General features: G+C 36.3%; 1 protein-coding gene across 2 annotated transcripts; it reads left to right on the top strand.

Moving 5' to 3' along the window:
• On the top strand, positions 1-19,352 carry LOC143853357 (coiled-coil domain-containing protein SCD2-like). Of its 2 annotated transcripts, XM_077363106.1 has the most exons (19): positions 1-841; positions 1,301-1,465; positions 1,716-1,880; positions 3,945-4,114; positions 4,848-4,923; positions 5,170-5,211; positions 5,402-5,464; positions 6,492-6,541; positions 6,621-6,648; positions 10,380-10,454; positions 10,553-10,663; positions 10,751-10,811; positions 12,236-12,349; positions 12,567-12,673; positions 13,960-14,035; positions 15,425-15,469; positions 15,767-15,807; positions 17,217-17,343; positions 18,972-19,352. In XM_077363106.1, the coding sequence occupies exons 1-19, from the start codon at positions 530-532 to the stop codon at positions 19,091-19,093; spliced, it is 1,950 nt and encodes a 649-aa protein (XP_077219221.1). In that variant the 5' UTR covers positions 1-529; the 3' UTR covers positions 19,094-19,352. The 2 variants fall into 2 exon arrangements, with proteins under 2 accessions (XP_077219221.1, XP_077219222.1); XM_077363107.1 differs by lacking the exon at positions 1,301-1,465.
• Positions 19,353-22,478: the final 3,126 nt, after the last annotated feature.

A 22,478-nucleotide genomic window follows, 5' to 3' on the forward strand; every position in this document is an offset into this window, starting at 1 on the left:
CATCCCATGCCACATGAAAAGAGAATGTTTTTTAGGTACTACACTTTCCGAGTGACAACAAGGAACAACCTCGTACTTTATAAACATGAGAAGAATAAACAGAGGAATAAAATACGTTCCATAAAATAGTTAGGTTTCGCATGTCCTCCTCCCTCTCCTAATTTCCTTGACGAGTACAAAAAAATGGCCCGCATTTGCGGAAGAATCCTCAACAGATAAAAAGGAAACTCTTCATATTTAGGAAAATGGCAATGCTAAAAAATAATATAAAGGCAAAAGATCTCAGATCCGTGTTTTCAAGATCTCCCGAGTTTCAGCAAAACGACGGTATGAAATTTTCAGGTAGCAAGGTGAATGTTTGTATCAGTAATTAAGAACGATAGAAAATTCGGAGTCTCTGATTTTTAGTGGAAAATTAGAGGCATTACTTGTTAATTTGGTCTGATTTCTATAAAAAAAGAACGTTGGCTTTGATCGATAGTCTCCAATTTAAGGAGAATTTAGGTTGGATCTAGGTAGGGCATCAGGGATGGATCGAGTGAGGACAGAGAGTCCCTTATATGTTAGGCAGAAGAGCATTTCCAGCTCATCCGTGGCGTCGAATTCTCCAATGACGTCCCCGATGCACCGTCACGGTCACGTGCGGTCAGGATCGACCGGCATCTCTAACTTCAGAAGGACGCAGAATTACGGGGCGAAAGCTGCCGCTCAGAGGCTTGCGCAGGTCATGGCACATCAACCTACAGATGACGATGATGAAGAAGACGGTTACATCTCGCCGAGTTTCGCTGAACGCATTGTGCTTCCTGCTGGAAGGCCTAGGCGATCTCATTCTCCTGCGGTAACTAGTTTAATATTGATTTTTTAATGATTTTTTTGTACATGTTAATAACCCAAATCGGTTCACAACACGATTGATCCTCTTATTGGGAAGATCAGCCTCTTGACCCACTTCAAGGGGAGGATCAGTCCTCCTTTATGCACAAAGATACACTTTCTGGACCAAGTTTATTCATTGATTGTAAACAAAAAAGCTACTTACATGTTATTCATAGAGAACCCACTTGACAAGTTCCTCTAAAACTCCTACTCAAGTCAATCTAGATAACCCTTATCTCTAATACTCCCATCCATACCAAACAATTAGAGAGAAAATACCACAATATATAAACTAATTTATTCTACCTAAGTGGGACCCATGAATCACACGAATCCAAAAAACATGAGCAGTGTAGAATAAGAATATGAAAGTGATTGTGTCATTAAAGGTATGGAATCTGATCATGATAACCGTATGCAGAATTACAATGTGAAAGCTACGGCTCATAGGCTGACCCAGGTCACGACACATCAACTGACCGAAGATACAGATGATGATGATGCCCGTTCGGTTGACAGTTTGTCTAATGTCACAGACCGAATTGGGATTCCCACCGGAAGGGCAAGGAGATCTCGATCTCCTGCTGTAAGTTCATTTGTTGTTAGTTGATATATTTAAATTTGAGCTAGTGATATGCAAGAAACACTAACTATTGCATGCTTATGATCCGCATGGATCACAAAGTTATGAGCAATGTAACAAATGAATATGAAAGTGACAGTTTGATATGATCCACAAGGATTGCAAAATCCTTAGCAGTGTAGCAAAGGAGTATGAAAATGACAGTTTTATCAAAGTTTACTATCTGGAATCTGATCATGATAACCATATGCAGAATTTCACATCGAGAGCTGCTGCCCAAAGGCTTACCCAGGTCATGTCACATCAACCTGCAGAAGACAATGACGATGATGACCTCTCGTTTGATTACAGCTCGTCAAGTGTCCCTACAAGCTCTGGGATTCTTGCTGGACGGGCAACTAGATCTCCTTCTACTGCGGTAACTAGTTTGCTCATTTTCTTTTCTTTTTTTTTTTGTTTGAATGACAATGATCATATAAATAAGAAAAGAGACCGAGGTGGTCAGATACAGGCCAATCAAAAACCGGGAAAGAGATCATGATTTCTGCAATCTCATGGCCATTAGGAGGGGACGTGGGTGTGGTTTCGCAAGGCAAAACCCACCACTCGAAACCCACGGTGAGAAAATTGAGAACCTACAAAGGAAAATAGAAGAGCTCACCCAGGCAAGAACTCCCACTACATCATCATGACAATGGTGATGAGTAGAAGGAGACATCAACCCTTTCTATGACCAAGCTCCACATGAATAGCCTCATGAAGTGGGAGGTTACCCACTTACCATATGCACAACGGGAGGAATGAGCAAACACATGAACGCATGAATATCAATGTTAAAATTCCTGAGTTCTATGAAAACAGGCATCGATTAGCTGAACACTTTGGTCTGAGCTTTTGTTTATAAAGATATACTTGAAGTTTGGGCGAGAACGGAGAGGAAAACAACGGATAACTAGTTGGGGGAAGATAAAGTCAAATTAAGATATAAATTTCTACCATCCAATTATCATCAAACCCTCTTTTCTGAGCATCAAAATTCATGCAAGGCAACTTTGATTTAGATGGCATTTTATGCTTGTAAGCTTTGAAACTTGTACTTTGAAGGAACATAGAGTGGACATCCAACTTATCTTCCATTCTAAGTTTGAGTAATGTTTGAATGTCTCTTTATATCCTTTAGCTCCTACTTTGGTATTGTTTTACCCAAGTTCTGGTTATTCATATTCAGACAGCTTTGAACTTGCGTCATTAATGCTCTCCTAGAAGTTCAATTTTACCTCCCTTGTGCTCGCTCATCATCATAATGCTGGCTAATTTAAAGAGTGAAAGGGGGTCCGCTTCCTTGTAAGAAAATTTGATTTTAAAGTTACTACCTTGACTTTGATAGATAGATTATTTAAATGCACTTCCCTTGAAGTATTTTCTTAGTGAATGTTTTGGTGCAGGATTGCATTTTTATTAGCCACACAATCATGGATGGCATAAGGCTCTCTTTCCATTTCAACATAATTTTGAAATAGCTTTTTCTGCACCTTTGATAGAAATAAGGGCAATAAGTTTTTGATGGGGATGATGCATTGAAATTCTTTTGACTATTGTTATTTTATCATCTGTTACCCATAGCTTAAATTCGATGGCTCTAGCATGGGGAACCCAGGACCAACCGGAATTGTGGGAGTCCTCAGGGATGAGTCAAGGGTAGTGAAATGGGCGTTTGCAGTCCCCATAGGAGTCACAGACTCCAATGGGGCGGAAGTGTGTGCAGTGCATCAGAGTATCAATCTCCTAGAGAAGGAAGTCATGGATAAAGTGGTGGTGGAGGGGGACACTGTCAATGTGATTCATTGGTAAGAGTCTCTCATGTTTACCCATGGAGGTTGGCTAGATTCTTTGATGAGATCCAAAACTGGGTAGAAGGATTGAGGATATCTTTTAATCACGTTAGGAGATCCACTATTGCTGCCGATAAGTTAGCTAGGTTTGGGGTTTCTAAGGAGGTTTTGGAGTTTTTTGATTATCCCCCACCTTGACCTATCTTTCTTATTCTTCCCCCTTTCTCTCCTCTTGGGAGAAAGCTGTTTGTTGTCTTGTAATCTTTGGCTCCTCTAGCTTTTGTAGCTATATTGACCATCTCAGTCTTCCTTCCTTTGCTCTTTAATGAAGTCTATTTGCCATTAAAAAAAAAAAAACTGTTACCCATATTGGCTGTTGTGGAACACTGGCCTGTCCTTCTGTAGGCTTTTGTGGCTATCATAACATGCAAATGTTAATACCATTTTGGGTTTTTAACCTGATTATTTTTTGATTCTTCATCTGATATTAATGTGCGCGCACGTGTTCTAAGGGCAGCTACATTACACTATTATTCTTTTCTTAATCTTCACATAATGGTGTTTCTATTTTATAAGTCGGGATTTTTCCTGTTTTTTGCATTATTTTTCTGAAGATGGATTACTGAATGCTTCTATTTCTTTTCCATTAGTTAGGTCGTAGCTTTGTAGAACACAATCCAGCTGTTCGTTCCACATCAGCCGGTCGACCATCTATGGCAGTGAAGCCAGTTCTCTTGGTACCCCCTAGCAAACTGTTATTAAGGCCGCACTCTGCTACACCTTCAGCAGAACCTCATATTGATAATCGAAGAGAGAAAAGGTAAATTTGGGTTATAAATTATTCTTATTTTGTCTAAGAAGTCCAATTATCATTACTACTAATTACAATTGTGAATTTAAGAAACCAAGTCACATTCTAGATCCGTAATGATGGAAATCCAAATTATTCCCTGTTCACACTGGAATGTGTATTGTAATACAAGACTTGAGGCTTGTGCTGTAGGATACTTGTGGAGAAGTCATGACTATTTTGATAGAAGTGATCCAATCCTGTAACTTACTTGTTAACGAGATGCTTCCACTTAGATTCTGAATAGCCGGAGACTGATAATTTATTTATTTTCAAAATTTTTAACAACTCTATGAAGGCATCATCGACGGGCAACTGCTTGTAATAAAACAACTATTTTTATTTTCAACAGTGGAGCTGAATTAAACCAGCACTCCTATTTTCAACAGTTTGTTTTAAATTTCTCTTAGAATTTATAGTTTGAGCAGCATAGAATTGCAGGCTCTTTTAACCATTCATATAGCAATTAACATTTATTTTCAAGCTTTTCAATCGCGCAAAAGATTGTAAGGTTCTTCACTTATAGGCAATGGTATCTAGTTTGTTTCTGATTACTAACACATTGATCTAAAATCAAAGAAGATTAATTTTAGTGTAAAATCAAGATCTTGAACATCTTGGCTTCTATGTAAATTTATTTTTTTCAATTTGGGTTTCTGTATGCTGCTAAAAGTTATGTTCTGCACTTTCCATTAATGTGCAGGTTTTCAGTAGATTTAGGGAATTTGAATATACAAGAAACTGGCAATCGGCGTTCTGTCTCTGCTCTTCAAGATGAGGTATCTCCTTCAGGCAGCTTAAACTTCATGCTTGTGAAGTATATTGCCTGTTTGACGCATAGCAACTTATTTCTGGTTACGGGTTTTTTGTTGCATTTATTTGGGTCTTTTTTTATTTCCCCCAATTGCTACTGTAAATTTCTGTTGTAGCTAGACATGCTTCCTTTTTAGCCAACTTTCCATATAAAAATCTGTTACCTTTTTAGCCAACTTTCCATATAAAAATCTGTTACTGTTGAGTTGCAGGTTGATATGCTACAGGAAGAAAATGAAAGTATACTTGAAAAGGTGCAAATACCAACATATTTACGTTTTTTTTAACAGGACCAACATATTTACTTTTTATATTTGAATGTTTTAGTTTTTGTCAACCCTCGCTCCTCATATTTCATGTTTTATTGCAATTATCATATACCTTTTTTTTTTCTTTCTTTTGGGATCTCCTATGTTCAACTTCTTAACTATCATGCCACCCCAGCTTCGACATGCAGGGGAGAGGTATGAGGAAGCGGAGGCCAGAGCTAGACAGCTTGAGAAACAGGTACTTTTCTACATTGTTACTGGGTGAAATTTTCTAGTTCCCTATGCAACATGGTGGATACAATGTATAAGCTCTGAAATCCCAGACAATCAAATTTAGACATGTTTCACAAATAATAGTATAATATTACAATCTGATACCATGTTTAAATAATGGATCACATGAAATGCTAAAACATATCCAATATGTAAAACAATGTCGGACTTTATGCTAATGTAGTAACAATACAGTTTATTTCTTCCCCTATTGCTTATGTTATCACCATATGGATGTCATGTATGGCATGTGCAGCAGTACTTTCCAGTTTATTTCCTCCCCTATTGCTTATGTTATCACCATATGGATGTCATGTATGGCATGTGCAGCAGTACTTTCCAGTTTATTTCCTCCCCTATTGCTTATGTTATCACCATATGGATGTCATGTATGGCATGTGCAGCAGTACTTTCCAACTTCCAAAAATGATAATAAATTGTCACGGAGAAACTTATTTTTTGCTAACTGTTTTATTGGTTCAAGAGTTAAGGGGTTTGACTTAAACTATTCCAACTCTTAACAATACTGACACTTTCAATTTTGATACTAGCAAGAATAGTGGAATTGGAATTTTTAAGTGGGCATGTGATGAAGCTCTTAAAAAATCATTCGGACAATGCTATTTATGTCTCGCCCCCCCATTGTGTTCGATGATGTTAAACTTTAGTTTGTCAAGTTACCTGCCAAATACAATACCTTCGAAGCTTGAAATGAACTGCGACTGAATGATGTTCCGAATGATTCTGCTTTCCTTCTTTAGTTATCTTTCCATGGACGAATAAATCAGTAGTTGATTACATCATATAATAACCATTGTCTCATTGCAATAAATAAATTCACTTTGCAATTTTGGTGAATTCCATCTTATGTTAGGCTGCATATCATATGCATTTTTTTATTTTTGGATATTGATGAGAGTTTTCTTGCTCAATTATGGATACTTGTCTTACTTTTACTACTTTTATCTATATGATTTCTTTAATTTCCGTAGGTTGCTTCTCTTGGAGAAGGTGCATCATTAGAAGCTCGTTTATTAAGCAGGTAAGCCCGACAGTTCTGATGCATCTTTATTCTATTTCCCTTTGTTCGTACCTGATTTTATGTTTTCTATACTATTCAGGAAGGAGGCTGCTTTGAATCAAAGGGAGGTATGTATTAGAAGATGAAGACCACATTAGTGTGCTTGTTTGTTATTCTGTCTTTTTCAATCATAAGCGCTAAGTGTATACTGCAAATGAGAGAACCCACACAGAAATCAAAGAGAAAACACAACAAAATGTTTGCACAATTATCTCATTGGGAAGAATTTAAAATCTGTACAAAAATAAAATGTCATATTGTTGCCAACTCTAAAATGAAAAGAATTATATAAATGTGTGTGTGTGTGTGTGTGATTCAATCCAACCTCAATACCTGGACTAATCTCAATCCTTGATTTCTCTTAACCCTAAACATTGATTGCAACCCATAAACACTTTCCCGATGCATTTAATTCACCTAGAACTACATAGAGAGAGAATTATTAATCATAATCTCCAAATTTGTAAAACTTCTAAAACTTAACTAAATTTTCTTGGAAGTAGGTTAAATTCTCCATTGATAGAAATAATAACCTTTTCCTCTTATTTTGCAAATCATGTCTAGGTCCATTGTTGATGTCTGATTTGAATCGTAATAACATTATCCGTATGGTCCATTTTGTTCCCTTTTCTGATCAATGTTTCTTGATTTCTTTGTAGCCGAGTTCCTGCCTAGATGAGGCCCATGAGATTCAACAGACACTTCCAGTTGGAAAGAACTCTTCAAGTTTTTATTAAGTTTTTATTTTGAATGCCTTGAACTGTGTTTTTAAATATCATCCTCTAAAATTACTGCGTAGATGTCTTTTACTCCGGCAGTGATTCATCACCCTTGCGGACTAATGTGCATGATGCAACTTCGGTTTGCTATAAGAGTATTTCGGTAATTCTCGATGGAACGGCATCAATATACAAGCCACATATTAAGGTTACGGGTGTGAGTTTTTTGGGTGTTTGGTTGAGAGAAAAGGTAGGAAAAAGAGTTTGTAACCCTAATATCGAAATAGTGAAACTCTCTACTCCCATGGAGATAGGCACATTGTTGAATCACGTAAATCTTGTTTTTCTTGCTTTGTGTATTTGTGTTTCTTGCATCTCATTTTTTCGTTAGCTGCACATTGAGTTTGATCTTGTTTTGGGGAGATTAGAGATCTCTTGGTTTTCAATAAAAACCAATGGATTTTCCTACTTTGCTTCTTTGATACTTGCTTGGTCTGAACCCCTGGTGGGACATCTGGAACAAGCATAAACCATAGTATCACCAACTTCTCTCTTGAATTGTCAACAATACCATCTGCTTCCATAACATGTACAAAGTTGGTTTTGTCATCCCCATACCCATCTTTTACAAACTTCCTCTACCCCACTTGATGATCTTCAATTTTCAGAGTCAGATTCTGCAGCCAGTCTCTATCTTTTTCATTTTTTCGTCCAAATCAGTATCATAGATAGGATCACCTTTGATCTTGTGGTGGTATTCAAATTCTTCACTCTTAGTTTTTATCATGTCTCATGATGAACCGGATTTCTCAAAACTTTCAACAATTTCTCATTACTCCCCTTATCTCGACCTTGGCAATGGGTGCAAAGATATCGGGCTCCATTCATTTCCATTGCCAATTGATCACATGAAATACGTTCTTGATTTTTTTTCAGTTTCTTCTAGAATACTACTGCCACCTTTGTGTTCCATAAGGACATTTGTCTCCAATCCAAAAGTAATCCACTCGATTTGGAATTAGAGGTATGTGATTTTTTTGTCTTGATGTGCTTCTTGGCCTATAATATCTAAACTGGAAGGACTTGGAATGAGGTGGAAGATTAACTAAAGAATGTAGAAGAGGATGCCAGGGAGAAATATAGATGACGTTTAACTCTATGAAAGAAGATGGAGATGGAGGATAGGAATTTGGGGTTTTGGATTTGAGGAAATACATGGAAGAAGGGATATATTTAGGGTTTGGGTTGTAGGGTTTAGTGAAGTATTAATTTTTGGGTTTAGGAAGGATTGGAAATGAGGTGAAGGATGAATTGAAGAAGGTAGAAGAGGATGCCATGGAGAAATATAGATGGCGTTTAAGTCTATGAAAGAAGATGGAGATGGCAGATAGGAATTTGGGGTTTTGGATTTGAGGAAGTACAACGGAAGAAGGGATATATTTAGGGTTTGGGTTGTAGGGTTTAGTCAAGTATAAATTTTTGGGTTTTGGTTTTCATAAGGAGATTTGGGGTTTTTTGAAAAAAAGGATTTGGGATTTTACTATTAGTGAGAGGAAGGGAAGTGGGATTTATGATTTATGGAAGTGAGAATTGAGGGTTTGGGGTTGATGAAGTTAGGGGATTTGTGTTTCATGTTTTTGAAGAGAAGAATTGAAGTGGGAAATTTAGAAGAGAAGAATGGAAAATGGTGATTATGTTTTTGAAGATTAAGGATGATTTGAAAGAAAAAAAACATGGATTTAGTGTTTTGGTATGAAGGTAAGAGACGTTGCTTGGATGGAAGAAAGGAAGAAGGTTAGGGTTTTGATGAGATTGATGCTTATCTTTGATATGAGGGGAAGCTCAACACTGAAACTTGGTCCGACACTGTTTGTTTATAATATGAAGTGCCCAAATTGTAGAGTTAGCCTCTTCTAATTCATGATTAAAAACCTTACATTATGCCATATATACTAAAGCAAACTAATGTAGATTACAAATATGCTAGACAACTAATTACAGTAATTCCATTGACCTCAAAAATTCCATAACAATGTCCACATTGGTGAAACATAGCAACTTACAAACCCCGAACTGTCCCAAAAATATCTTAAAAGGCCACTGAGAGAAGAGGTAAAAGCAGGAAGAGAAATACAAAACTATATGGCTGTCATATAATGCAAAAAGACTAACTCTCTATAAGAAACACCAAATGTGGCCAGTTTATCAGCTTAGAGAATTTCTATTGGGGTGGATATGGGAGCAATGAAGATGAGAAAATGTCAACGGTAGACACAATATCCTCCATCTCCTTGAACGACCAAACTAGAGAAGCACCAAGGAGGAGAAGCGACCCTCTTTAGCCAATTAAGCAATTAACGATTTACCTTTTATATTGGAGTATTTTTTTGGGTGGGTATCCTGGAGCATTATTGGTGGCTTGTGGCTTTGTGGTATCTTCTCTGACCAGAACTGACTTGACATTTGCAGTGAACTTAGAGACAGTCAGTTCATGTATTGATTGACAGATACTTACTTTATGGCTGTCAAACACGTACACCTTTATGAAAGTAACTGTTGATCATGTCTCCTCATTTCATTTTGATTAGGGGAGGGAAAAGATTGAGAGGAAGGCTGTAAAAAAGGGTTGAGAAAGTCATACTCTAGGAATGCCAGAGAAAGTAATTCACTCAACTGGTCATTATCAATTTTCAGCGTATAAAGGAGTTACCAGTGTAAAGATTCAAAGCAGGAAGTCTTTGACTGACCTCTCACAACTTTACATATGGAAGGATACAGCATATGCTAATATTTAAATGGAAGCACACATCATATGCTAATGTTTAATTGGAAATACGTCTAAGAGATCCATCCACTAAAAGATTAGCGCCACAAAAAATTTGATTTTGCTTTTTTTACACCAGCATGACTAAGTTGGTTTCGTGAAAATGATAAGCATTCAGGTGATACCATATTTTATATGATGTTAGTTGGAAGGAATGTGGATTTCCATGTCTTTACTTTTGAACTCTTAAGGAGTTGGGAATAATTCAAGTCAAGATTAAATTGTCTGGGTACTTAAGACATGGTTTTTGTTGTAGGCTGCTTTGAAAGCTGCAGCACAAACTAACGGTAATAGAAGTGAAGAGATTTCTGCACTTCGGTCGGAAGCAGAGGTACTCTGGAGTTGTTTTTTATATCTGATTTTTTCCTCACATGTATTTAAATAGTTTCATGAGGGATCATTTAAATTGACACTCTATTTTTGAGTTAGAATGCTAGGGAAGAGGCAATGTCTGCAGTGGAACAGCTTCAGGAAGCTGAGAGTGAAATTAAATCTCTTCGTACAATGACACAAAGAATGGTTTTGACTCAAGAGGAGATGGTTTGTTTTCAGTTATAAGGCTATAATTCTCACTTGATTATTACCATTCTGTATGGCATAATTATATTGGTTTTAATTTTATCCCAGGAAGAGATGGTTCTCAAGAGGTGTTGGCTTGCTCGATATTGGAAGTTATGTGTTCAGCTTGGTAATGCAATTTTTCTTTTTTCGTCTCACAACTTAAGGTCTCAATGCTATTTATATGTTTCTCAGAATCACTAGTTTCTACGTGTTTGTCTATCTATACTCGAATAACTATGAATTACTCATTTTCAGGATATGGAGCTTATATACCATTTTCATAGATAATATACACTGACTACCACTTGTTTTGCTTAACAAGGTAAAGTCATGCGGTGCGTCACTGCATATATAGTGCTAGTTTTAATTGTGACAAGAGAAAGAGATAGAGAGGGACAGGCATGAATGGAAAATAGGTGTCAACTTGACCTAGTCGACACCACAAGCTTATATTTTTATTAGACGGAAGAAGCTGTAAAAGTACAAAAATAACCCTGGCTAACACTTCCCGCCCATCTTCTGACAGATATTGTCCAACCTCAGCCTTTTTAATGGTTTGGTAAACATGTCAGCCAATTGATTCTTAGATGACGCAGACTTTACAAACATCTCCATTAAGAAGTTTTCTTAAACAAAATGAGAATCAACTTCAATATGCTTTGTTCGCTCATGGAATACTGGATTATTGGCAATGTAGACAGCTGCTTGATTAGAGGGCGAGCCTTGGCGCAACGGTAAGGTTGCTCCATTATGACCTGGTGGTCACGGGTTTGAGTCACGGGAACAGCCTCTCTGCAAAGCAGGGGTAAGGCTGCGTACATCTAGCCCTCCCCAGACCTCGCAATGACGGGAGCCTCGTGCACTGGGCCGCCCTTTTTTAGACAGCTGCTTGATTGTCACATGATAACTTCATCGGCAAGGGAGTATCGAAAACAACTTTGAAAGAAGAGACTTTAAACACACAAGTTCACAAGTAGTCTGAGTCATGGTAGTATCTTCACATAACCAAAGTCCTTCAAGAGTAGTCACACACCTAAACAAGTCTTACTAGGCTAAACCAACACAAATCCAACAGGAACATATCTGTTGAGCACTGGTAACCCAAAAACCGCGATGGTCGAACATCATGGATTCCAAGATCACAAAATAATCACCTAGGATGTGTTCTCTAGGGAAAACCATACCCGCAGTAGCATCTTCACCCATTCGTGTCTCTAGGTTCAACTGAGAAGCAAATCCATCAAAAACTGAAAAAAAAACTTACAGGAAGAAACATGAAGATTACAACACCAAAAACTTACGTATTGAGGCACTTGTTGTCAAAATTGACAAATGTTATCGTCATGATCAATGCCTCTAAGGAAATTACTAGTCAGATGGGTGGATCATCTAAATATGCCCTCTTTGTCTATAAATTCTTACAGATCGAGTATTTAAATATTACAAAAGTAGATGTGAAGGTCTATTCTATTAGATCTGTGAGTTCCTTCTGTTACATCACCTCTCATGCGGCATTCCTCTGATTCTTAACCGACTAATTTGTTTCTGTAGGTATTCATGCAGAGATTGCTGAACCAAAAGAGGAATACTGGTCATCTTTAGCCCCTCTTCCTCTTGAAGTTGTCTTATCTGCTGGACAGAAAGCTAAAGAGGAAGGCTTGACAGGTTGGAATTTTTGGTGTATACATGGAAATTGTGTTTGAGAAATATGGAAAAATAATATTTTTTTCATATTTTTCTTAAGCATTGTTGATTGGATATTACAAAATCATTATTTTTTCACAGATGATGTTGGTCTATGGATGCTTTATTCTTGTGTGCTGTTTTTGGCATTGTATGTGTTATTGTCATGTACTCTATTAAACAGAGAAAGCTGATGCAGATGAAAGCGTTAAAGTTCCATGGGATTTGAATGATATCTCTGGAGAGGGAAATATAGAGCGCATGCTTCTAGTTGAAAAAGGCTTGCGTGAGATGGCCTCACTAAAGGTATCCATTCTATCCTTACTAACTTCAACCTGTTGTAGCCCATCAATTTGTTTTTAGACTCATTACTCCATACAAAGAGACCCTTTTATTTGACTGAAGGGTCACTGAAAGTTACACCTTGTTTCATTCTCTCGATATAGTCAGCTTTTTGCCAACATATTCAAATATGTGCACATAACATCAAGGCACCAGAGCAGCAGTCCCAGATTTCCAAAATAATACTTGCAAAATATACTTGCGTTGTGAAAGAGACATGCCATGATGAGAGCGTTCTACCTCAACACCCAAGAAGTATCTCAATTTTCTAGGTCCTTAGTATAGAATTCTTGTTAGAGAAACTCCAACTGTTGAATTCCTGTTTTTTCATCACCTGTAATGACTATATCATCCACATAAACAAATTGAACAATACATCCAGCCTCCGACTGTTGTCTAAACACAGTATGATCAAGTCCAAAATGCGTAAGATCAAATGTTATAGCTGCACTATTAAACCTGCCAAACCACGCCTGGGGTGACTGCTTCAACCCCTAAATTGCATTCCTCAACTTGTAAACTTTGCCATACTCCCTCTAAGAAACAAATCCAGGAGGTTGCTCTATATACACCTCTTATTTTGATTCCCAAAGTAAGAATGAAAATTTTACATCCATCTAATAGAAAGTCCAATCACAATAAGCAGCAAGCAAAATTATTACACGAATAGATGGAGTTTTAGCAATAGGGGAAAACATCTCTGAATAGTCAATACCATATGTCTGAGTATGACCTTTGACAACAGGAGGAGCTTTGTTTCGTTCAGTGGAACCGTCAGGAAAACATTAAATAGCAAACACCAATGAAAACATTCTTTGCCAATCTTGGCCAACAAGTTGTCCCTTCAATCTCTAAACAAGCAGGGGAAGAGGAGCTTCGTGCTCTCCATGAAAGTGAATTGGAGAAGCCATCATCAAGAGTGGTCTTTCAATTTTTTAAATCCTAGCATGAATAGATTTCACGAATAGAATGATTCAATACTGACTTGACAAAGCTACTATGAATTACATTGTTAAGGAAATTTCTGCACTACTAACTTTACATAGTGCTTCAGTAGTGAAAGCAACAAAGTCAACTATTTTATCCATGCACAAATTCACAATTTAATGTTGTTAAGCTAGTTTCGAACAACATGCACATGTGTGTATATGTATCTCTAGAGTATTTTTCCTCGTACATATACTTTTGCCAACCGTTAGTGCTTTCTTTTTTCCTATACTCAATAGTTTTTTTCTGGATTTATTTTGAAGGTAGAAGATGCTGTATTACTTGCAATGGCTCACCATCGCCGTCCAAATTCAGTGAGGGCTGGTCAACCAGTGACAGGTTTGTTCTAATATTAATTGTAATTCTTTTTAGTGAAGGAAATAATTTTTATGATGTAAGTTTTGGTTTCATTATGATGCACATCCACATGTACTCGGTAACATATTTCCATTTTATAGTAAATACCAATAATAATTAGTATATCTCTGTTTGCGGTCTGATCTTTGTAACTTGTTAATTGCGAAGTCTCTCTACTCTCTAGTCTTATTTACCTTGTTTGTATATATTTTAGTGACACAGAACATTGGGATTGACCATTCACCTTTGATAACCTCTGGTATATGACAAAACTTTCTTTTCCAGCCCTTCATTATGTTGTTGATTTCATGAGTGGGTCATCTGAGACGCAATGAAGCCTCCAACAGATAACGTTAAAGATCATTATGCAGCTTTCAGTATAAAAAAAATCATAACGATAAGAAGCAGCTTGCAAGGTGCTGATTCAAGGCTGCAAAAATCAACAAAGAACCACCCAGATTCTGCCACTAGGGTGTTGGGAAGAAACTACATGTTTTCTGTTCAAACTTCAATAATCAATCTCACATACATGCTCAATGATTTATGATTTAAGAAAGCAATGAAGCCCTAATGAAAATAAATCTCCACACTTGATGAGATCAACAACCCAAACTTGTCTCCTAACTAAAGCAGTAACTTAAAAGAGATAAAATAAAAACTAAGTCATATGGGACATCCTTTTGAACATACCACTGGCTACTTGTAAGAATGCAAGCATGCACTATCCATTATAAAACTAGTCTTCTGGTGCCTCCGACACCCACTATGCCTTTGGCTTCTTCATTTTGTCCATCTTTTGTATGTTATCAAGTGGCATACGTCAGTAGCCCCAGGTGAAAGAGAACTCATCCTCGAGTTTGGGCCTCCTGCATCTTTCGGAGAATCGTCACAATAAGGCATAAGATGCTTCACATTGAACACTTCCAATGTAGATATGTGTGTAGGCAGCTTCAAACGCTAGGCATTGTTTGTTCAATTCAGTTTAGTCTGGTGAACACTTCAAGGCGTAAGATGCTTCACTGTAATAGATTATTCTGGTGAATTCAGTTTCTTGTTTGTTTATGTTAGTTGATCCTTAAATGGAAACTTTTGAAGCACGTGGGTGACTGCATTTTGATAGCACATGGCCATACTACTTTTGCTTGCCGGAGCTTATTCTTTGTTATTTACAAGTGTCTCAATGAGATTTTGCCTCTTGTTGTATCAATTGGAAAGCACTGGATTGATGAAGGTAGGATTTAAACATCAAACTGTAGCCAAATAGTTTTGAGGCTAGGCAGTTCATCATTTTATTGAATTATTTTACTATCCATGGATTTCTGTACCATTTTCAAACTATGATTTTATTGAATTATTATTTTTTTGTTTCAGACCTCAGTGTTCCAATAGATGGTCAGAATCTTGTAGAAGCATTTGGTAAGTTGCTTTCTGACTCAAGCTATAGAAGCAAAGACTTTCTTTTCTCTATGTTATCATTTAGTCTATGATTGTGGAAGCGTGTTGATGGGGCTTCATAGAAAAAGATGACCCTAATATATAGTTTAATGGGCTTGATATTTTACTTCTGGATATTTGGTTGTAGATATAAATTTTCCTTGATTTAATTGGCCTGAATTTAGCAGTAGTTTCTATCAATTTAAAGATAGAAAAGATCCCGATAACAATTTAAATTTATATTACTGGATGCCTTAAAAATAGCATTTTTTTTTTCAGAACTGAGCCAGGAGGAGTGTGAAGATGTGCTATTTAAGCAGGTATGGCACAACTTGCTCATGCTATTGATGATTTCAGGGTTCTGTTAAGTATTTCTGGCCTCACTTTGTCTTGTTTACTTTAAATTTTAAGTTCATGGAAGAGGTGGATTTTGCATGAATATATCTATATAGTTCTAGTAAAAGACATTATACCATGATGGGGTACTATCTTTTACAAAAATTAGTAAATGGGTTAGTTATAACGGTAGAAAACCGAGAAATACCTTCTCAAATAGGATCAAACATGATGTGCCGCAAACGTCAAGGAAAATACATGAGAAACACAATCACAAAAAGCAAGAACACAAGATTTACTTGGTTTGACAGTATGCCTACGTCCACAGGAGAAGAGTTTCACTATTTCAGTTTAGGGTTACAAACTCTCATCGCTCACATTAGTCTGTCAGGGTGCTTTATAATGCCAAAATACAAGACATCTGCTCACAACAACAGTGGGTTCCATTAGAAGTTCTTTAGGAATTTTCTTTATTTTGTAGGGGTATAATTGTCTTTTATTTTTGTTTTTTGGAGTTAACGTAAACTTTTTATATTTTCGCAATTAATTTATGGTCTTGAAAGTTTAAGTGTTTAAGTCATTTGTGGGTTTGAAAGTTAAGTGTTTAACTCATCTATTCTATTGACAGTCTAAGGGTTAACTTAATTAAGTGTTTAAGTTTTCTAGGTTATCTAGAAGTTGAAGAATTGATAAAGGCTACTGATGTTGGCACTACTATGTTTTAATAATTGCACAAACTGAACTTGTCTTTTCTTTTTTAAACAGCTGTCAAAGGTTTTTAGTTTTTACAATTCCCAAAAAGCTCTCAGAAATATATGTTATAAAACAGAGTTGGGATTCTGGAAGTGATGTAGCGCCACAGCAAGACGAGAAATGGATTAAAATAAATAGAGGGAGAAGACTGGAGAGAATGGGATAGAACCCACAATGGATTATTCCTCTATATTTATAGTAAAACCCTCTATGAATGAAAAAGACATAAATACTGCTCAAAATACATTTATTTCCTACAATAAGGAACATGATTCTTATTGATTTCTCAATATTTCACATTCAGTTTCCATTTAGGGCCAAATATCTTGATGCATGCAATGTGAACATAAACTTACTCGAGTCCAACAATTCAATTTCCTAAATAGAATTTCCTCATGCTACTGGTGTTCTTGTCATCTTTTAACATGTACCTATTATTTTATGGAAGTCTTGAGTCTCAGAGTCTTCATACTTTGATCAGTTTTAGAATATGGAGATTTCCATAATTTAACCTTTGAGGTATTTTCTGTTCTTTCATAGATTCATTTTGGTTCTGTGGAAATTTCGACAGAATAAGAGTATTAATTCCCTTGTTATTGTAAACCATTTTCTTAGGTTCTCTATATTTATGCATTTGTAGGCTTGGCTTAAATATTTCTGGAGAAGAGCCAAAAATCATGGTTTGGAACAGGACATTGCAGATGAGCGATTGCAGTTTTGGATCAATCAAAGATCCCAGTCACAAACCTCACAAGATTTGGTTGATGGTAATTTATATAAAACACACACACACACAAATTTTCTTCTAGTGAATTGGCTATTTTAATGTTAAATTCTTATAATTTGAGGCAGTTTTGACAGTGACACAGCCTATGGAAATGTTTGCTACGCTGAGGAGTTTTTTATGGACATTTCTTTTCGCCTTGAAAATTTTCTTAGTGAAAATTCTCCCAGGGAAAAAATCACAGCTATAGCATGGGTTTTTTGTAAAGTTTTCTGATAAAAAGTTTTACTTGAAAAAGCTTTTAAATAAAAAAATGGGTTACTAAACCTCGGAAGTTTGATTTTCATGGAAGATTTTTCAGTGCAGCCAAACATGATCTAAATTCTAATTGATATATTCTTTAGTAACAAGACACACCGTGGTAGAAGGGGAAGAATTTATTATTTGTTATCGTAAATTTGCTATCGATGTAAACCAGTTTTTCAGTTAGAAGGTATCTGAAAAGGGCCTATATTTTTATTAAGGAAACCCAACTGGTTTGGAAGGTTACTTGATTTCTGACTCTATATTTTTAAAAATTTGAATGCAAAGGGTTTACTCTGAGGGGTTGCAACACCTAAATTCTTATAATGGCTGCTATATATAGTTGTATTCTCCCTGAATTCGGGCATTGCTGAACCTTTATTCAAGTCATATACAATACCCATGCAGTTAGTGTAGAAACATGGGCTCTCATTTGCATTATATGTAAGTGTATGGTGGCATTTCAATCCAAAGAAAAAGCACGTCACATCTGTGTTTCTGTTACACACACAAACATGTATTTCTGTACACACACACAAACAAACAAACAACTTATCTTTTATTATTTAACCAGCGTTCCAAGGTTATAACAATTCCCAAAAGGCTCTCAAAAGCCAATTAAAAAGAAAAGACAAGGTGAGTTAGTGCAATTATCAAAATAAAAATGAATAATAAAAAAATAAACACACACGCACGCACGCACGCACATGAGAAAAGAGTTCCTACTCTACGGAGTAGATAACTTATCTACTCTGTAGGCTTAAAATACAGTGGGGGGCACATTGTTTGGGTGATCCAAAGCATTCATTTGATGGGCCCTCACATAGATAGGGTGTGCCCAAAAAATCAGCTCCATTAGGTCATCCTAACCCTTCGATTTTGGAGGCCAAAAATGGACAGATTTGTGAAGGTTTATACCCGTCCATTTATAAGTATGGTGGCTCCCAGCTTTGATCGATTTGATCCAAACACTCCATTCATTTTCAACAACAAAGATTGCACATTATTAGATGTTAGGATTGGATGATTTGGATGATTTTTTGGGTCGTATGAGATCCAAAGCAAGGCCTATCAACTTGACAGTTACAGATCCAAAGCATGTGTTTTTTTGCAACTGTATTATAGTGAGGTACAAAGATTGCACATTATTAAGTATTAGGATTGGATAATTCGAATGATTTTTTGAGTCATTTGAGATCCAAAGCAAGTCCTTTCAACTTGACAGTTACAGATCCAAAGCATGTGTTTTTTCCCAAGACTGTATTATAGTGAGGTCTCATCCTACTGAAGCATTCCTCTGAATAACTAAACAGTAACAAATAACTGCAGATTTTGTAATGGTATTGTGGTGTGTTTTCCATGTTGCAGTTCAGCGAGGTCTGCATGAGCTAAGGAAGTTAGGGATTGAAACCCAACTGTGGAAGGAATCTCGCAGAGTGATCGATCTCGTTTCTGTTGATCATAGATCGCCATCTGACTCAGAGCTTTGAAGCTTTTGGATTAGGGTTTCCCTGCATTGATAATTTCTTTCAAGTTAATTCAATTTATTTATTGTTTTTTTAGAATCTGTTCTCTTCTTTCTCTGTGTCAATTTGTGTTAATTATTCATCAAAATAAGACCTTTTCTTCAAGTCAGCATGGCTGCATTTTGTAAACCTGACAACTTAGCAGTTTATTCAATTCATTATTTATAGTGAGTAGGAGGTCTTGTACCAGCTGGTTAAGGCTTTATGCTCTCTGACCTTGAGACATTGACCCTTGGTATTCTTTATGGTTTGAACTTATCATCATATATTATATGCAGGGAAAACAACCGTGATTCAATGCACATGTGGCAGATTTTCTAGGCCATCACATGATAACTCACTGGGTCTAGGCCTAGGTTTTGTGATGAATAAAGATCTCATTGGCAAGATTGAGGCCTGCAAAAATCAATGGCTTAGTTTAGCATATGTTAGGCAACCATGAAAAATTGTTTCATAGATTATTCATAAGCAGAGGAGGGAGAGGGAGAGAGACTTGGAAGGGCAAGTGGAGAGAAAGTATAGAGCACAATGGCTGGAATGATTTTGCTAGGCATTTGGTTGCTACATCAGCAAAACTCCCTGTTTGGTTACAAATATAGCATTGAAATCTCTGCACTCACAGGATTCTCCTGGTTAATCATTGTATGGTTAATCCTGGTTAATCATTATATGTCTGCTGATGTGTCACCCTTGTACCATACTACCATATAATATCCAACCACAAAACCATGAAATGGTGGAATTTTGCGATTTCTTGGGAATGATGCTCTCTCTCTCTCTCTCTAAGAGTAATGTCAATCCCTACCAGTACTCTACGAGATTGACAACCAAACACTACCTGCCACTATTATTCGAGGTAAGTTCCAGGCAAATCCAATTCTTGTTTCCCCCTGTTGACTACTTATTCCACTATACTCTCTGGGGCCTTTTCATGCTCCTCTCACTCCCAATCTCTATAGTCCCTCCATCTCACATCCATCTCTCCCAGTTGGCCTCACAAATATTCTTTAAATTAAATTTTGGGAAAATGACCAAATAGAAGGGGTTTCTACTGACTATGACATTTGAAGAGGGGTGTTTTGTAAATCACCAATCAAGAGTGCATATGACTAAAATGCCCTTGATTTTCTCTCTCTCTCTCTCTCTCTCTCTCTCTCTCTTCCTATCAAATCATCCCTTCAAATCACCTTTTTGAAATGATTACATTTAGAATACAAATTCCAAAACCCACCTTTTTCTCTCGTCTTCTTCTTCCTCCCACCTACGTACGTATGAAAAACCCAAAAACCTCCATTTTTGAAATCCAAAAGCCTCCATTGTTAGATGCCAAAAGCTCCATTCTATTGCTGAAAACCTCATTTTTAGATGTCAAAGCCTCCCTAACCCTTCATTGCATTGGAAAACTCCTCCATTTACAACAACTATTGCAAAAAAAAACGTTATTAGATTCCGAAATCGCAAAAATCTTCACTAGAAACCACCATTCCATTGCACAAAGCCTCCATTCAATGGAAATGTGTGTATTTCTAGCCCTCTCCCTTCTCTTTCAATTATAAGGCATGTTTATAAACTTGAATGAAAGTTTTCCATGTTAAACTACTGTTTTCTACTTTATAATCATTGTTATTTTACTGTAAACTACTAATTTCTTAAGTTAAACTATTATTTCACTATGATAAACCATTACTGAAGTGGGTGTTTATAAGTGGTTTATATAGCTTCTTGGTTAAGAATCCTCAGTAGTGGTTTATAATCCTAAGTAGTGGTTTATTAAGGCTTACCAGTGGTTTAGAGTGTTAATAATTGGTTTATAAGGATTAACAATGGTTTAAAGTGTTTATATGTGATTTATACAGGGTGAGCAGTAGTTTATAGTGTTTATAAGTGGTTTATATAGGCTTATCAGTGGTTTAGAGTGTTTACAACTCGTTTATATAGGGTAAACAGTGGTTTATATAAGCATATCAGTGATTTAGAGTGTTTATAAGTAGTTTATATAGGCTTATCAGTGGTTTAGAGTGTTTATACATGGTTTATACAGGGTAAGAAGTAGTTTATAGTGTTTATAAGTGGTTTATCAGTGGTTTAGAGTGTTTACAACTCGTTTATATAGGGTAAACAGTGGTTTATCTAAGACTATCAGTGGTTTAGAGTGTTTATAAGTGGTTTATATTGGCTTATTAGTGGTTTAGAGTGTTTATACATGGTTTATACAAGGTAAGAAGTAGTTTATAGTGTTTAGAAGTGGTTTATATAGGCTTATCAGTGGTTTATAGTGTTTACAACTGGTTTATATATGGTAAACAGTGGTTTATATAAGCGTATCAGTGATTTAGAGTGTTTATAAGTGGTTTATATAGGTTTATCAGTGGTTTAGAGTGTTTATACATGGTTTATACAGGGTAAGAAGTAGTTTATAAGTGGTTTATATAGGCTTATCAGTGGTTTAGAGTGTTTACAACTCGTTTATATAGGGTAAACAATGGTTTATCTAAGCCTATCAGTGGTTTAGAGTGTTTATAAGTGGTTTATATAGGCTTATCAGTGGTTTAGAGTATTTATACATGGTTTATACATAGTAAACAGTGGTTTACAGCGTTCATAAGTATTTTATATAATCGTAGCAGTGGTTTAGAGGATTTATAAGTGTATAATATATGGTAAACAATGGTTTAGAGTGTTTATAAGTTGTTTATATAAGCCTAACAGTGGTTTAGATTGTTTATAACTGGTTTATATAGGCTTAACAGTGGTTTAGAGTGTTTATAAGTTGTTTATACAGTATAAGCAGTGGTTTATATAGGGGTAAGCAGTAGTTTAGAGTATTTACAAGTGGTTTATATAGGGTAAACAGTTGTTTAGAGTGTTTATAAGTTGTTTATACAGTGTAAGCACTGGGTTAGAGTGTTTATAAGTGGTTCATGTAAGCCTAGCAACGATTTAGAGTGTTTATAAGTTGTTTATATAAGCCTAACAGTGGTTTATAGTATTTATAAGTGGTTTATATAGGCTTAACAGTGGTTTAGAGTGTTTATAAGTTGTTTATACAGTGTAAGCAATGGTTTATAGTGTTTGAAAGTGGTTTATATAGAGGTAAGCATTGGTTTAGAGTTTTTACAAGTGGTTTTATATAGGGTAAACAGTGGTTTAGAGTGTTTATAAGTTGTTTATACAGTGTAAGCACTGATTTATATAGGGGTAAGCAGTGGTTTAGAGTATTTACAAGTGGTTTATATAGGGTAAACAGTTGTTTAGAGTATTTATAAGTTGTTTATACAGTATAAGCAGTGGTTTAGAGGATATCGGAGAGAGGTGCACGAACCTGCGGGGCATTGTGACCCTCTAATGG

The sequence above is a fragment of the Tasmannia lanceolata genome, unplaced genomic scaffold (genome assembly GCF_043159265.1).
Source record: "Tasmannia lanceolata isolate RefF3 unplaced genomic scaffold, GAP_Taslan_0.1 ptg000019l, whole genome shotgun sequence".
In the NCBI taxonomy this organism is placed as follows: Eukaryota; Viridiplantae; Streptophyta; class Magnoliopsida; order Canellales; family Winteraceae; genus Tasmannia; species Tasmannia lanceolata.

Excerpts from the sequence above, each read along its gene's own strand:
- LOC143853357 (XM_077363106.1), top strand. The coding sequence starts at position 530 with ATGGATCGAGTGAGGACAGAGAGTCCCTTATATGTTAGGCAGAAGAGC. Across the intron at positions 10,455-10,552 it reads CACTTCGGTCGGAAGCAGAG|AATGCTAGGGAAGAGGCAAT; the intron begins GTACTCTGGAGT and ends TTTTTGAGTTAG. Across the intron at positions 12,674-13,959 it reads GTGAGATGGCCTCACTAAAG|GTAGAAGATGCTGTATTACT; the intron begins GTATCCATTCTA and ends TTTATTTTGAAG.